The sequence below is a fragment of the Takifugu rubripes genome, chromosome 17 (assembly GCF_901000725.2).
Source record: "Takifugu rubripes chromosome 17, fTakRub1.2, whole genome shotgun sequence".
NCBI classification, from domain to species: domain Eukaryota; kingdom Metazoa; phylum Chordata; class Actinopteri; order Tetraodontiformes; family Tetraodontidae; genus Takifugu; species Takifugu rubripes.
Genome location: NC_042301.1, coordinates 8,735,067 through 8,751,106, shown reverse-complemented (window position 1 = coordinate 8,751,106; position 16,040 = coordinate 8,735,067). Strand labels below are relative to the sequence as shown.

Sequence of the window (16,040 nt, the reverse complement as noted above, 5' to 3'; positions counted from 1 at the left end):
CCACCTAATCAATACTGGAGGACCAAGTGCAACAAACACAAAGACCGCATTACAACATACACACCAAAGTAATTTATTAAAATATGATACGCTAAACTTAATATTTCAACAGGCCACCAGTTGCTAGGTAACCCTGCCCCCGATTGTGCCAAGGTCACTGCAGCAGCAATAAAAAGGTATTTTCATCTGTCCGTGATCATTCTTGTAATGTTCTCCACCCTGCCTGTCTTTGCCGCCATGGAGATGTTTATGGGAATGGACAACTGTTAGTGGAGCGTGCCCCACCTCAGGCGTAGAAGATCAGCTCTGGGATCTGACCACCCTGCACCCCTGTGCCATTGGTGCTATCTGAGGAGCACTGGAACTGGAAGGTCACTTTCCCACACTGCACCTCCGTCATTCCCTCCTGGCCAAAGTAGCTGAGTTCGTTGCCATCCAGCACCACGCTGGCGGTGTAGAAGGTGTCGGGCTCAATCTGCACCGGGTAATCAAACCATACAGGAAACGTGCTGCTGGAGCCATCCGAGAAGTACTTGATGATCCTGTGGGCCATGGCCATGCCCTGGCGCTTCAGCTCAATCCTGGCGCTGTATTCAGCTGAGCCGCAGCTTGAGCCATACAGGCTGAAACCAGCGATGAAGACGCGTCTGTCCACAGCAAACTGGATGCTGTCACAGCGGCCTCTGTAGCGCCACTGGTTGCTCCTGTAGGCACAAGACTGGAAGCGGTGGCAGCGCTGTGGAGCCAGACCTTTGCGAGGTTTGGAGCAGAACAACGGGTCAGGTTTGTTGGCGGCGGTGTACCACAGGAAGATGTCATTGGTCTCGTTGAGTGTGAGCATTCCGGACTGCGCTGCACCATTAGCAAAGTCCTCCAGCGCCATGGTGGGGATGCGGATCAGGTAGATCGCCTTCCCCAACACCAGCCGTTTGTTCTCAATGGTGGGTGTGAGATCCTGCCGCTGACACTCAGCCTCCGCCCAGTTCAGCGCTGCTTCAAACACCACCATCTCTTTGGCGTTCAGCGTCTCTCGCAGCAGGATGCTCTCCAAAGTCTGGACATCGATGTCACAGAACCCTTCAGAACGCAGGGCGAGCTCAGCCTGGGCGTCAATCACTTCCCAGCAGCGCTGAGTCAGGTCCGGCTCTTCGAACAGGCTGCTCTGAGACAGCAGCACGCAGGCGTTTTTAGCACTCAGGCTTGTCTCGAGGAAGTTAACGCACGCGCGGGCCAGGTGAGGCACAATGTACTTCTTCGCTGCATAGAGAGTGGCGAGTACTGTGTCAGCGCCCAGGTCAATCTCGTCACAATAGATGTACCTGGGAAAGTAGTGAGCACAGAGGTAAAAAGATGAATGGTGCGCAAGCTGGAAAAAAGAAGGAAACTCTTTTGATCGCCATCTGGTAGTAGGCTGGGCTGAAGTAGTCTGCACCAAGAACCCAAGTCCCAACGTACTTTAACATTGCCAGGAATGAAGGCGGTTCCACATCAGGAATCCGGATTTCATCCTGATCCTCGGCCAGCTCTCCATAAAACATGGCATGGAACACAGAGCTGCCGACGGCCAGGACATACTGATGGAGCAGAGGACAGATGAGAGATATGCAAGATCCATAAACATACAAGACCCATTGACCCCAGCTGAAGGCTCTTTAAGTTTTACCTTGTGTCCTGGCACTCTCTGTGTCCCCCCAGCTGGACCCACCACAAAATGAACATCAGCCATCATCTCATTGTTGAACATGACTGAATTCCTGCAGAGACAATTTGTCTTTTATCCAGAGTTCAATGACACAAAAAGACTTGTGTATTCGTCTAAATTTTAAAGTATACATAAACATGTTTTTTTGACATAAATCACACTGAATCTCATTTCAAACACAGCCTGACAAAAAAGATCCCCCGAGTCAAATCCAAACTGGCCTCGTCCACATTAGGACACTTTCTGGACACCAATAACTGAACAATGGAAAAGGTCAGGTGTAAGCAAACTACCAGAGCACCGCTTTAATAAGGACTGTAGAACCATAATTGCTGAAATTGAACCAAATGTCTTGCTGTTTTGCAAAGAGCTCTATGTGTTCAACTTAAAGCACATTTTGCTCAGTCTGGGCTGCTTGGTTGAATGGTGTGAGGACTTGTGTTACTGGGGGATCACCTCTCTCGGATGGTCGAGAACAGTCCCTGCCAGGTTCTGCAACCCTGGCTGCCCCAACTGCTGCTGTTGTTGTTGCTCAAGTTCTGCTGCTGCTGCTGCTGGATGGAGCCGCTGATGCTCGCAGAGATCTGCTTTTTGCTGGGGAAGAGTTCTGCAGCCATTCTGGTCCAGTCAGAACGCAAACCGGGTCATGGCAAGTCAGGGACCCAACGTTGAGGCTGTTGTTGCTGCAACTTCAGTCCAGCGCAAATCCAGTCGACGCAGAGATCTTACTTTGGATAACTATGACCTGGATGAATGAGAATCAACACCTTCAGTAGTTTTGCTTCATATTTAAACAATGACAGCTTTTTATTTATTTTTTTACAACGACGCTATTGTCATGGTAGTTCTGCTTAGCTAAGCACAATTAGCATAATTACCTAAACTTAAAACACATACAAGCTTACATTATCAATTGCACAAATAAACACAAACATTACGAACAGGAGAAGATACACAAGATATGATAAATCAGCTGTTCCTCTTTCCATAATTTTACCTGATAAGTCTTCGAAATCAGATCTCGGTTAGCATCTAGGCTAGTTAGTTAGCTCAGTCTTTCAAACCGATTTAGCGTGTTATTGCGTCAATGCCAAATCATTTGGTGGATATTACAGTACTGATAGTTTTTCCGTTATACTAAAATATTTACATAAAGTTGTTATCAACTTAAAGTGCTTTCCGACAGTTTGACACAGTAACAGTTCTGTTTTGTTTACAGAAATCTTCGTCTTTTTTAATGGTTGTTTGCAACAAGCTTGTAGTTTCCATATCGCCACCTTCTGGACTGGAGTGTGGAGCAGAGTGCCCTTGGGGCTAAACACTGCTACGTAGCCCTGTTGAATCTAAAAATCTAAAAACAGCCCTAAAAGCGACATCTTCCAAATTCCTCCTCAATAATCCTGTGATTCTACCGTACTTTATTTATTGTGTGTTTACAGAAATCAGCCGGATGGGTTCTTCGTCTGATAGCAATATCCGGTTTTCACCACCTCCGCCCCAAAGGTGCGAGGCTCCTCCCTACCGGTAAGATACGGCCCTGCATCTGAACCAAACCTGAACTGAACCAACCTCAGAATATGCTGGTACCAAGGGTCGGTAATTCCCTTTTCGGTAGAAAATGTTACTTGTAAATTTGTTTCAGCCGCTTGTAAAAGTGTTTAGTCATTTGTAAATTTGTTTCATCCGCTTGTAAAAGTGTTTTGCACCTCTCGGCCACCGTAAACCTGTGATTATGCTTCACTCACAGCAGATTACTATGACACATAGAGGAGGAATTGTGATTTAAATGTTTGTGGGGTTTTTTTGTTTTTTTTTTTATAAGCCTAAACCTTTTCCAAATGTCAATGATGTTATTTTGATATTTTTATGAACTTGAAGAAAGATTCCACCTGATGATATACAACATGTTTATTGAGTAACTCTATCATCCCGTGAAGACCAATAAGAAAAAAAAAACTGCTTTGGAGCATCACAGAACAGCAACGATCAAGGGAAAGCAAACAATTCTAATCATATTGTAAACTGAGAAGTTGATCTTTTGTGATCTTGGTCAAGTTTCACTAATCTTACAGTCAAATCTGAATAAAATAATTACATATTAAGAGGTCACAAAGCTGTTATGACATGCTGCTTTCTATTATGCTGTCCTGCATAAATGTGACAATATTAAGAGATAATGAATAATATGAAGAATAAGAAGAATAAGACTTCTATGCAGCCTTTACATATCAACTGCCATCAGTTCATCAAAAACAGTCCATCTTAACTAAAGTGTAACTGATTAAATATCTGTAAAACACATAATATGACCACTGTAAAAAAAATGTGATGGAGCATTCACACTGTGAGAAATTAAACTGTTCAAGGATAAAGTTTCATTTCCATGAAGCAGAAAACAGAAACACATATTTTTAAGTACATTGTTCAGAACTTCTCATTATTCCTTCATGTTGCAGATGTAATGTACCTTAAATTTATGTAGATCCCAGCTCTAAAATGGAAGGTGTGTTTCTTTTTTTACAGTTTCAGCTGCAAAAGAAATGAAAGACAACTGCAAAAAGTTACTTTTTGAAAAATAAAGCTTGAGGTAAAGTCTTGTTTATTATATTTTAGAGCAAAATACTTCACAGTTCAAGTAAAAGCTCTTAAAAAAAAATCAGTCTGCCACAGAACAGAGATTAACGCTAATTAATATTAAACAGCAGGTTTATGGTCAGGTACAGCAGTCTGAGCTAGCATTAGCCACCACATCTGGAACCACAGTTAAAATCACCCAGCACATCTGGAACCACAACTAGCATCAGCCACCACATCCAGCAAGCATTAGCCACCACATCTGAAACCCCAGCTAGCATCAGCCACCACATCTGGAACCACAACTAGCATCAGCCACAATATTGGCCATCACTGTTAGCATCAGCCACCACATCTGCCAGAGCCAAAGCAGCTCACTCTACTATTTTTGCTTTAGCTTCAGAAAATTGTAATAAATAGTACATGTGACAAAGATATAAATGTTTCACTTCATATTTTTGCCATGAGAGTTCACTGCTAGCAGGGGGTGCTCAGCCCGACAATCAAAGATGAAGTGCTGTCTGTTGTTTATTGCTTTACTTAATTCCTGCTTCTTTAGTGAGGAGACAGAAATAGGTGAGGTTCAGAACCAGAACTGGCCCAGGCTGAGGACTCAGGCTCCACCCCTTATCCATTCCACTCGGGACATGTCACACAAAGACCTTGGCAAGCGCGTCGGCACCGGCACTGCCGACGTAGCACTTAGTTGGGTGAAACGCCACATCATGGATGGACTCATGGAACTTCCTGCGGTGGGCGGTGAACTCCTGGATGCATGTTCTGCTCTCCATGTTCCACAGACGGATGGAACAGTCGTGACCTAGAGGCACAATGTGGAGGTGAAAGGTTGCCCCATCAGGTCAAAGGTCACAGCTCCATAAATCCACAAAAGGTTGTGATAAAATTCTTAGATGTATTGTCTGCACTCACTTCCTGACATCAGGTACAGCCCGTTTGGATCCACAGCCAGACAGGTGACCTCGTCCAGGTGAGCCACCATCGAGTGGATCAGGTGACCTTCAGATCAAAACACAGGACATCACAGAACCATTAACAACAACTAATGAGGTCAAAAACAGGTGATCCCTAGGTGAATAGCATATGATTCACAGGTGGTTAACTGGTGATTAACAGGTGATTAACATGTGATTTCTACTTTGTTCCATTAAAATATGTTATTGTAGTTGCATGTGATGTCACCTGTGTTGTTGTCAAAGAAACGAATGTTTCGGTCATCCTGAGCTGTGATGGTGACAGGCAGAGTAGGATGACTCAGCACTTTGTTGATGTGACAGGAAGCATCTGGAGAAACATAAGAATGATATCATTATTAATAGGTTTCTCTTCTGTCCTCCTCACCCCTCTCCTCCTCCCTTCCTCTCCTCTTCCCCGCTCCTCTCCTCCCCCTCTCCTCTCTTTCACCCTCCTCCTCCCCTCCTCTTATCTCCTGCAATCCTCTCCCCTCTCCTCTCACCTGGCCACCCACTGGCCTCCATCTTCAGGAGGAGCTGCTGCGTTTCCATGTTGAAGAGTACAAGGTCGCCGCTGGTGAAAGACACCACCATGTGATCCGGGTTGCTGCTGACCAGGTCCACTGAGGTGGGACATCCCAGTTCTGACACAAACACACCACAGATGTGAAGAAGAGCAACTCCAGGCTGATGAATCTTTATGAAAACATTTGATTAAATCTCTGTAATGTAACTTTTATGTAATTGAAAGCTTGGTGTTGCTTTGGCCACACCCCCTCACCTCCTCTCTCATTAAAAACCGTAAGAGATGGTGAGGTGTTAGTGGCGTCCCATAACCGTAGCGTTCCATCAGCTGAGCAGGAGAGGAGGCGTTGGTGGGCGGAGCTATAGGCCAGACCCCACACGGCGTCTGTGTGACCATACAGCGCCCCCCGCAGGACAGATGGCTCTGCCACAGCAGCACAGTCAACAATCAGAAAGTTTGTCTGCAGTAGCATTCAAGAACACACTAATGGGACGTACCATAGGAATCATAGGGGTCCGTGTTAGCTTCGGGGGTGTTCCAGCTCTGAATGGTGCCATCGACCCCCCCACTGAAGCACTGTTCACCACTGGAGCTCATGGTGACACTCAGCACAGCACCACTACACACAGACAAAAGGGTGACATCATGACAAGCATCAATAAATGTCTCACCCTAACTTATTGACATTCAGCCATCTGAGCATGAGCATGCTAATCAACTAGCATCTCAGCGACCAACACCATCCGAATGACTGCTGGTCTGTTAGATGAGTAAAAACCATTGTTTTAATTCATTACATTTAAGTAGCATTCATTTTAAAACTACACAAATGGCTTTTCAGTTTGCATTAGCAGAGAAGCATAGAAGCATCTTTAGATGATATCATCTTCCTATCAGTAGCTTCTGCTGGCACCACTGGATCAACTGCCTGCTTGTACCCAGAGGAGCGCTCAAGACACTCCTGTATTTCTCCTCTGAACAATCACGACTTTAGCGTAATGATGTTAGCATCAAGTTGTGCCTACTGCGGGACACGTGTCAACTGACCTGTGAGCTCTGAAGGTGTAGATTGGTTCCACGTCTAAAGCAGCACACCTACAGATGAAAAAAGGTCCAATCAACCCCAGTGGAAAAGAAGCAAATCATTGCCCATCAACCTCTCACTTTTTGGCAGGCACCGTCTTCTGCAGGTTCCACAGTTTGACGGTTTGATCCTCGGAGGCTGTGACCAGGACCGGCTCTACTGGATGGAAGGCCAGGTTACGGACTGAGTCAAAGTGGCTCCTCAGGGTGAACTTTGGGTTCCAGGTTTTCCTCAGAGCATCTTTGTTGTTCTGAGGAAAGACGGGTTTGCAGTTACATGTTGTGCCACAAGGGGGCAACAATATTGCGTTTATGCAAAATGGAGCCGAATTGTGTTTTTCCAGTCGGCGCAGTTGGAAATTTCCGTGTCACCCGCTCACCTCGAATGTGAGGTTGTCCACCTCGTTTGCGACCGTTATTCTGGCAAGTTCTCCCAGTCCAAATTCATTAGAAACCGCTTCGTCTACTCGACCCAGGATGAAGCACTTCCCCGTAGATGGCAGGAAGGTCATTGGTTCTTCGAGACAGCAGGCGGTTTCAAAATAAAAGCAAAAAAATCAGAAGATACAGCCACGATCATGATGACACACCAATCAATAATGAAATAAACCTGCAATAAAGCAATCAATTCTCAACGAAGTGATAGGTGGATGTGGAGCTCTAACTGTAGAGGCCACTCCTGGTGTAGTGTGGTGATTCTGCCAGTAGGTGGGCCCTGATCGAAAGGTGTCTAAAGGTTAGGCACTCAGCTGTGTCTGTCAGGTACGTATGTCTGTGCGCTGTCGAGTCTAAGTTCTAAACACAGACTCCACACTCGGAAACAGAAGAGGTTCTGTCAGATTACCGTCGTCAGACCGACCCAAATCCTCATCATTGACTTTGGATGCAGTGGGGCGCGATGGGGGTTGCAGGGGGGAAATGTCTTCGGTGTCCTGCAGATTTGCCAGCATCTCCTGCAGATTCGAGCAGTTTGGTCCTATTAGAAGGAAAGAACCCAAATCCAACCAGAACTTAGTGCTACGCTAACTAGCCTTGGTGGATCATAGTTTCCCACCATCACTGTGACAAACAGTGTTCTGCTGGCTGCTGGTGCCATGGCAACATCTACCACCATCTGAGGTCTACGGTACCAAACCTTTAAATGTTCTGCACACACATGCTGAAAAGTTGGATTTAGACTTACTCTTCACCCCCTTCTTTCCCTTGCGCTCCTTCCTGTACTTCTCCTTCAGCTCGGCTATCAGACCCTGATCCACATCCCAGGACAGCTCCCTGAGAGGAGAGGACCTCCCTCCGTCTGAAGGCCAGGGGATAGAAGGACGTGGGAGAGAAACATCCTGTAAGTCTAATTAAAGGCAACTTTTCCTCTTCAGCTCAACATCACAACACCTGAAGCAGCTTCCCTCTGGTTCCTGGCTCCATGCTAAGCTATGCTAACCACATTCTTTTCCTGCCACTGTAACATTAAACTAATAGTGTTATTTCAGAAAATCTTGGGTGAGTTAAACTTGACATAAACTATAGTAGATAGTGTGACTAGAGAAGTTAACGTTTGTATTTAATAGGGGGTGTGATGCTGGTTTGTTGTGTTTGCTGGTGTCCGGTCCAGATTTAGGTGTCCCAAACCAACACAAATCCATTGCTAAGCAACAGTAACGACAGTGTGGTCATTGGATCATGCTTCACAAACATCAGGAGACTCTTTAAAAGGCCTTGTCTCACCCCACTCACCGCTGTCCTCGCCGCTCCTCCACTCCGCTGATCCATCCAGCTCATCTGGACTTGCCAGAAAGTCAAAGCCCTTCAATGCCTCCTCTGTGTCTGTGTCCTCACTGAGGTCAGAGGTTGTCCTCGCCATCTGTTAGAGAAACGAGGTGAGGAAGAGTCCTGCAGCCAATGGGTCTCATTCTCGAAACATTAGTAAATTTGTGAACAGATTTACAAATAGAAACCGACTCCACTAAAAACCTACTCTGGATTCAGGAACACGTGAAACTGCGTTTGGGAAACTCAGATCTGATTGTAAACACGTGTAAAGATCAGGAATGCCAAATGATTGTAAATTGACAGCGCATTACCGGTCATGAGCTATTTGCATAAATCTCTGCCCATGAATTGGCAAGGAGCACCATAAAAGGAGGTGTTCATTGATACGTCCGGTTTACCTGTCAGTGTTGGCACAAGCATAATGAGAGAGAATAAAAGAACTTTTCTGAAGCAGAGATTATTTTGAGTGAAGTTGAGTTTAAAAAACACATTTTATTGTCACCAAATAGCTGTGGTGTGACCTGGACAGGCAAATCAAAAGCCTGAAAAGAGATAGTAGACGTAGTTAATGTGGTCTATTCTGTCCCCAGAACCATGGCTGAGATCAAAGAAAGTGGTTTGATAAAAAAATGGAGGCCAAAAAATGTATCTGCTGCAGGAGGAGGCTCACTGTCCTAACTGTCAAATACAGATGAGCACATAACAGGAATTATTGGAGAGAGTGCTTTGTCAGGAATCATCCATGAAATAGCGACCCCAGATGGTTAGGTAGTAAAGTTGTGTCACAATAGTCTACATTCTGAAAAATCACAGATACCTTAGTGATCAATTTAGTCTAGGTAGTACAGTTCCAAACAATTTGGGCAATTTTCTCTCCAGACTGAAGGAGAAATGTGAAACCAGCAATGTTATATTGTGCTTTGATAGCTTAATGTGGATCTTAAACCTATTACCAATTAATTTAACAAAATGTTTTAAATTTCTAATCATTTTTCATGTTTAGGATATGCCTATGTCATGTTATTCAAAGGCATTGCTTATTATTTACATATATAACAGTGCAATAACAGTGCATTATTTAAGTGTTTGTACATTTTCACAAGCGCTGCACACGGTCAAAATTATTAGTAGATTTTGTTAGTAGCTGTGAAAAGGTCTGAGCTTCTAAAATGCAAGTGAATGCGAGATTCACGTAAATTTATGTCTACGAACAGTTTACACACAAATTCACTCTGCTCACATTTCATGGATGAGACCCAAAGAAACCACAGGAGGCCACGTCTCACCTCAGCCGGCTCATGGATGCTTTTGTCTCTGTCTTCGCTGTCATCCTCAATGCTGAATTCTGCAGCTCTGCGCTCAATGAACTTAAAAGCCCGGAAGGCTGCTGCTCGGTCCAACGGGTCAGGTTTACTAGAGGAAAAAACCCACAAAGTCAGGTTGACAGCGAGGAGGAGAAAAAGGACATGGTTTGAAAACCCACTCTGCCCAGAGGTGTCATACCTGAGCACACCTCCATCCTTGGGTGATGATGCTTTGGTGCTGTTGATCATGGGTTCTGGTCTAGACTCTGAAGGATTTACCACCGTCAGGCCCAGCAGCGCCCTCACACTATGAGACTTCACATCCAGGATGGTGCCGGTGTATCCTACCTCCTGCAGGTACCTGAGGGTGCACAAATCAAACACCCCTCACCTGCCTTCACCCAAGTTCTCAGGACAGAATCAGATGAACTGCGAAATTAACTGAGGATAGAACTGCTGTTCACAACATCGCTGAATCAAAATGTTTCAAGATTATTATACAGAAAATACTCAGCTGTCAAGTGAAAGTGAGCAAGCCCTAAAAATGAAGAAACTCTGTCGACATTCTCACCTCCAGCCTGAGCACACATGGATGAGCTGACTCCAGCTGTACCAGCCGCACCAACTGTACCAGACCGCCACACAAACCCCCATTCACACACACACACACACACACACACACACACACACACACACACACACACACACACACACACACACACACACACACACACACACACACACACACTGTGTACACTCACTTGCTGAGCAGCTGGCATCCCTGTTTACAGCCGAGTTGATGGCTGCTGTTTAGAGGACTGGGAGGACTGTTGTTCCCATCATCTGTAGAGGGAAAGAGAGGAAGAGGAGAGGGAGGGGGGGGAAGAGGGGGAGAGGGAGAGAGAGAGAAGAGGGGGAGAGGGAGAAGAGCAAGATGGAGTGATGAGGGAGGGAGCAAGTGGGAGAGGGAGAGAGGGTTGAAAGAGGGGGAGAGAGAGCAAGAGTGAGAAGCATCTATCCTTGGGTGAGTGTCTATATTCCTCATGAGTATGACTCTGTGTGTCCACGAGTCGGAGCTCTGGCCCACCCTGACCCTTTGTTGCACCTATAAGCCAACAACACGCTCTCTCACACTCTGACCCCACCGACCCCATACGGTGGTTTCTGTGGCTTCTTGACCAGCTGCTGACCCTAAATGACAGATGTTCATCTTATTGTCTTACCTGAATCATAATTTGGAGGTTCAACCTCCTCCACTTCTGTCCCATATTTAAGCTTGTAATGTTTTGCTCTGTGGGTGAACACGCACACACACACACACACACACACACACACACACACACACACACACACACACTCAGATTCACACACATACACACACACAGAATTCACTGATCCAGTAAGAGGAAACAGAACCACACATTAAAATATGTGATATGTAAATGATTTGATGTGAATAAAAGAATCAGGAATAATCAGCATGACAACCATCACATATGTTCATCACCATTTATTAGTGATGCATTCACGTACCATCAGATTTATCCTTCATGTGAAACAGGACCGTGAAAAAGGCCCCAGTTAAAGTTATTGGTGCAGTTTAGATCCACTGAAAACATCAATGCTGGTCAAAACCATGTCAGCCGTCAAAGAGTTTTGCTCACAACACACACATTAAGCAGCTTAAAGGAGGATAAAATTCACAGGTGTTAAAGGCTCCTTTATAAAGAAAACATGAAAGTAAACCCGGAAAGTAACAGATCCCAGGAGATCATTCAGAGAACCAGCTCCTCTGAGAGACGGATAACCGTGTGTGTGTGTGTGTGTGTGTGTGTGTGTGTGTGTGTGTGTCTGTCTGTCTGTCTGTCTGTCTGTCACCTCTCCTGTCTCAGGGAGTACTCCAGCATCTTGATCCGTCTCACCAGATCTTTCTTCAGGTTCTCCTGACCTCGTCGCTCCCCCTGAAGGAAGGAGATCTGTGCCTGGAGGAAAACGACAGTTATGATCAAAGAGACGAACCGGATCTCAGGTATGATCAAAAAACACAATAACAGAGAACACAAGCTTTTTTCCCACTCTCCTAAGTTTCAATAATATGAAAATTTGGACAAAATGATTTATTCTAAGATGAAACTTCCACATTAAAAAAAAAAAAAGGGATTAAAATCTGAAGAGGTAAAACTGTCACAGCCCCATTTCCCCAGTTCCCTCCTGTCCCTCTGCCGCAGTAATTTTCCACTCTCCCTGCCTCTGCTCCACTCTACCTGCCAGCCACTCCCACCCCATCAGCTCAACTCCACTCACCTGCAAGCACAGCTGCAGCTTATTCCCAATCAGCCCTGCTTATAAGCCTCCCCTGCACTCGCAGTCTTTGCCCGATTGTTCTTCTGCTTTGATGTGAGACTTTCCAGTGTTATTTCCCTGCCGGATTCCCTGTTATCGGAGGAGCTGGAGCAGGAACAGGAGCGGCCGGTTGGCCTGGAGCGGGCATTAACGTCAGTAGCCACCCAGGTCCAACAGCTGGCGGTCTCAGTGACCCAACCGGTCACTCCTGTTCCTGCTCCAGCTCCTCCTCCGGTTCCTGTTCCCCCACCAGGCACTGCTCCAGAGCCCCAGGTGGGAGCCCCAGAGCGTTATTCCGGAGACCCAGAGGGCTGCAATCCGTTTCTCACAAATTGTTCTATCCTGTTTGCTCTGCAGCCTTACACCTTCACCTCAGAGGCGGCGAAGGTTGCCTTTACCATCAATCACCTGACTGGCAGAGCGTGCTTGTGGGGAACGGCAGAGTGGGAGAGGGGCACGCCGGCCTGTTCCTCGTTCTCTGGGCCCGGAGGCCACCAGGGGAGTCATGAGTGTGAAGCAAGGAAGTCGGCCCATTGCTGACTACGCTATCGACTTCCGTACCCGGGCCCGACTTAATGACTGGAACCAAGCAGCCCAGTGCGACGCCTTCCTCCATGGACTAGCACCATACATAAAGGATGCGTTTGTTTCCTATGATCTTCCACCCTCCCTCGATGGACTCATAGAGCTGACTTCTAGGCTGGACAGGCGCATCCAGGCAAGGAGAAGGGAGCTACGCCAGGGAGGGGCGGAGCACCGTTCGTCCGCCCGCCTGCAAGGGTCTCCAGTCGCTCCCAACCTGCTCTCAGGGCCTGCATCTGGGGGGGCTGAACTCATGCAGGTGGGAGGCAACAGCCTGACTCCTGAGGAGCGAGAGCGACGACGCCAGGGGAACCTCTGCCTCTACTGCGGCCAGGCTGGACACTTGCCCAGTAAAAGGGAGGGCTCAGCACTAAACGGGGGCGTACTGCTGAGTTGGACTCAAGACTCTGCCCCCTGCCCACGGCCATTGTTTCACGTCTGGCTCCTGTTGGCGGGGGGTTCTCACACCCTCGCCACCTTCATAGGGTCCCCAGTTCACGTCCATATTCTGGCGGGAGTTCTGCAGCCTCATCGGGGCCACCGTAAGCCTGTCCTCTGGTTTCCACCCCCATTCCAACGGCCCATCGGAGAGGATGAATCAAGAGATGGAGACTGCGCTTCGCTGCATGGCGTCCAGACACCCCACCACTTGGTCCAAGCAGCTACTGTGGGTAGAATACGCCCACAACACCTTAACCAGCTCTGCCACGGGACTTTCCCCCTTATAGTGCGCCTACGGCTTCCAGCCGCCGCTGTTCCCGGCCCTGGAGAAGCAAGCTTCCTGTCCGTCTGTCAAGGCCTTCATCCACCGTTGCCACCAGGCCAGGGCTGCTCTCCTACGGGCTGCTGACCGTTACTTGACAGCCGCCAACCGCCGTCGTTCCCAGGCTCCCAAGTACCAGGTGGGCCAGAAGGTATGGCTCTCGACCCGAGACCTTCCCTTGAGGGTGGAGTCTAAGAAGCTGGCCCCCAAGTTCATCGGGCCGTTTGTTATTGTGAAGGTCATCAACCCTGCGGCTGTCAGACTCAAGCTGCCCCGGACCATGCAGATCCACCCAACCTTCCATGTCTCAAGGGTCAAGCCGGTTCGTAAAAGTCCATTGATGCCTGCTTCTGAGACGCCACCACCTCCACGGATAATTGATGGGGGTCCTGCCTTCACAGTTCGCCGCCTGCTGCGCTCCCACCACCGTGGAAGGGGTCTTCAGTATCTCGTAGACTGGAAGGGATACGGCCCAGAGGAGAGGTCATGGGTCCCGGCCCATCACATCCTGGATGCACAGCTCATCCGCGAGTTCCATCGCTGTCACCCTGACCAGCCCTCCAAGATCCCCAATGCTGGTGGGGGTGCCAATTTAGAGACCCTGTCGTCCGAGGCATCCAGCGATGAGGAAGCTGAGACGGAGGCCTCAGAAGAATTTTACTCCCCGAGCCTGCAACCCATAGACTTTGTGCGGGCCCTGAGCCTGAAGAACTGACTATTTCCCGTGTTTCCTTGTCTGCCTGAATTCCTGTTTACCCGTGTGCTAATAAAAGTCATTACCACGGTCCAGTTTTCCAGAGTGCTGCTTCTGAGTCCTAATCGCACCCGTCACAAAAACGGTGGCTGTCATGAATTGGAAAAGCCATCAGGAGTTGAAGAGAACAGCTGAACATCAGAGTTGTTACATGATCAGAACAGATCCTCAGATATTGCAAAGCCCTGTGGGAAATATGGTGGTGACTGAAACCGGATATCTACAGACCTGATTCAGACTAACATTAACATTAAGACGTTTAATGACGCAAACAGGAAGTTCACTTATGTTCAAAACATGTTCACAGATGTGAACATCTGGTCATCAATATGTACTAACAGAGACACACACACACACCACAAATGGGTCAGTCATTACTGAAGGTAACAACTGTTTCCTCCACTCAGACAAATTCTGCTCATTCAGGAACACAGAGATGGTTTACTTCCTGTCAGGGTGGGTCGTCACAGTAACAAACAGTACAGGTAAAAAGAGGGAGGAGACAGATGACAGGAGAGAGATCTTTGTCTGTTTGTTTTGGTTTTTAAAGCGTTTTCAAATCTTGTTTTCTTTAGTAGTTAAGCATAAATATTACACACATTTAATCTAAAAATAGAAGGTTCTGTAAACCCCTCTGTTTCTTGCGCTGTGCCTAAGTGTATGTGCTCGCGTGAGCACAAAGTTCCAGCTCATCCAACACTTCGTGACTCAACTCGATCACGCAGACAAAAAACAAAATGTATGCGCCCTTTTCCGGACAGCACTGGAACCACCACAGCAGTACTAGCTCAGGTTCGGAGCTCCGATGAGAACATTCTGCTCTAAGATGTTTCAGATTAAACCTGAAGGTATATAATGTAAAGATGATTGAGGACACCATGGACATTAAAAGCGGAGTTATGGATTTAATCTACATATCACAGGAGCCCAGAAATCATCCAACAAAAGTGAACCTTCGGAGGAAAATGCGTCATCTCCGCCAGCCCCCAGATAGTACCAGAATGGTCGTGATGCTGCTGCTGCACAAATACCCAATCAAATAACCAATCGAATAACTCTCATTTCAATCGGAACATGTCGGTGGTCGGTGCGGACCAGCACTGTCCGAAAATGGGAGCAGAGACGGCGGCAGCCTACCTGCAGCTCGGCCCGCTCCACCTCCCACTGCGCCCTGTCCCCCTCGAAGCGGGCCCACTCGTGCCGGAGGAAGTGGAGGATCCCCGGGATGTTGTATTGAGCCCTACCCGCCTCTGCACTCGCCTGCGGAGCTCTGACGTTCCCACCACCTGAGCTGCTGCTGCTGTTGAAGAAGACCGCAGGGGTCGCCAGCTCATCCATGGCCGGACCGAGGCAGCGTGGTTCCACTCGGTCCGCTGCTGGGGACCTTTCAGAGTAAGATACTCTGGGGGTCGGACGGGTCCATCTACAGCCGTCTATGCTGGACAACACAAGTCCTCTTTGGGGAGGATGGAGCAAATGTCTAACTTCAGCGCGAAGGCAGCATTTCCGCCCCGGGATTGCAAATTAAAAGTCAAGTTGAAGTTCGAGTAGATCATCTTTGACACATCTCTGAATATATATATATATAGGTGTCAGATCATCTCTGAACTGACACCTATATAATTCACATTACAATGTTGGAATCTGTTCCTCTTTTAAACATACAAAATA

General features: G+C 47.3%; 2 protein-coding genes across 4 annotated transcripts; both read right to left on the bottom strand.

Moving 5' to 3' along the window:
• Positions 1-57: 57 nt before the first annotated feature.
• On the bottom strand, positions 58-3,093 carry btbd3a (BTB (POZ) domain containing 3a). Its single transcript, XM_003972200.3, has 5 exons — positions 2,700-3,093; positions 2,159-2,447; positions 1,664-1,754; positions 1,456-1,574; positions 58-1,319 (listed from the first exon to the last, which is right to left on the bottom strand). Exons 2-5 carry the CDS (start codon positions 2,317-2,319, stop codon positions 287-289), a joined length of 1,404 nt encoding a protein of 467 aa, XP_003972249.2. The 5' UTR covers positions 2,320-2,447; positions 2,700-3,093; the 3' UTR covers positions 58-286.
• Positions 3,094-4,263: 1,170 nt separating this feature from the next.
• Positions 4,264-15,970, bottom strand: strn (striatin, calmodulin binding protein). 3 transcript variants are annotated; one of them, XM_003972201.3, is made up of 18 exons: positions 15,507-15,970; positions 11,806-11,909; positions 11,151-11,218; positions 10,689-10,770; positions 10,127-10,288; positions 9,910-10,036; positions 8,579-8,714; positions 8,040-8,153; positions 7,701-7,832; positions 7,237-7,373; positions 6,938-7,107; positions 6,821-6,868; positions 6,271-6,392; positions 6,029-6,196; positions 5,751-5,891; positions 5,477-5,578; positions 5,207-5,293; positions 4,264-5,096 (listed from the first exon to the last, which is right to left on the bottom strand). In XM_003972201.3, the coding sequence occupies exons 1-18, from the start codon at positions 15,705-15,707 to the stop codon at positions 4,927-4,929; spliced, it is 2,271 nt and encodes a 756-aa protein (XP_003972250.1). In that variant the 5' UTR covers positions 15,708-15,970; the 3' UTR covers positions 4,264-4,926. The 3 variants fall into 3 exon arrangements, with proteins under 3 accessions (XP_003972250.1, XP_011610976.1, XP_029706827.1); XM_011612674.2 differs by having other exon boundaries at positions 8,588-8,714; XM_029850967.1 differs by lacking the exons at positions 10,689-10,770; positions 11,151-11,218; positions 11,806-11,909; positions 15,507-15,970 and adding an exon at positions 10,499-10,642.
• Positions 15,971-16,040: the final 70 nt, after the last annotated feature.

Bases quoted from the DNA above. Each gene is read 5' to 3' on its own strand.
- btbd3a (XM_003972200.3), bottom strand. From the start codon at position 2,319: ATGGCTGCAGAACTCTTCCCCAGCAAAAAGCAGATCTCTGCGAGCATC. The intron at 1,755-2,158 runs GTGATCCCCCAG...TTGTCTCTGCAG, and splicing joins TTCTCGACCATCCGAGAGAG to GAATTCAGTCATGTTCAACA. The intron at 1,320-1,455 runs GTACGTTGGGAC...CTACTTTCCCAG, and splicing joins TCATTCCTGGCAATGTTAAA to GTACATCTATTGTGACGAGA.
- strn (XM_003972201.3), bottom strand. From the start codon at position 15,707: ATGGATGAGCTGGCGACCCCTGCGGTCTTCTTCAACAGCAGCAGCAGC. The intron at 6,869-6,937 runs GTGAGAGGTTGA...TTTCATCTGTAG, and splicing joins AAGACGGTGCCTGCCAAAAA to GTGTGCTGCTTTAGACGTGG. The intron at 6,197-6,270 runs GTACGTCCCATT...CTGCTGTGGCAG, and splicing joins GGACCCCTATGATTCCTATG to AGCCATCTGTCCTGCGGGGG.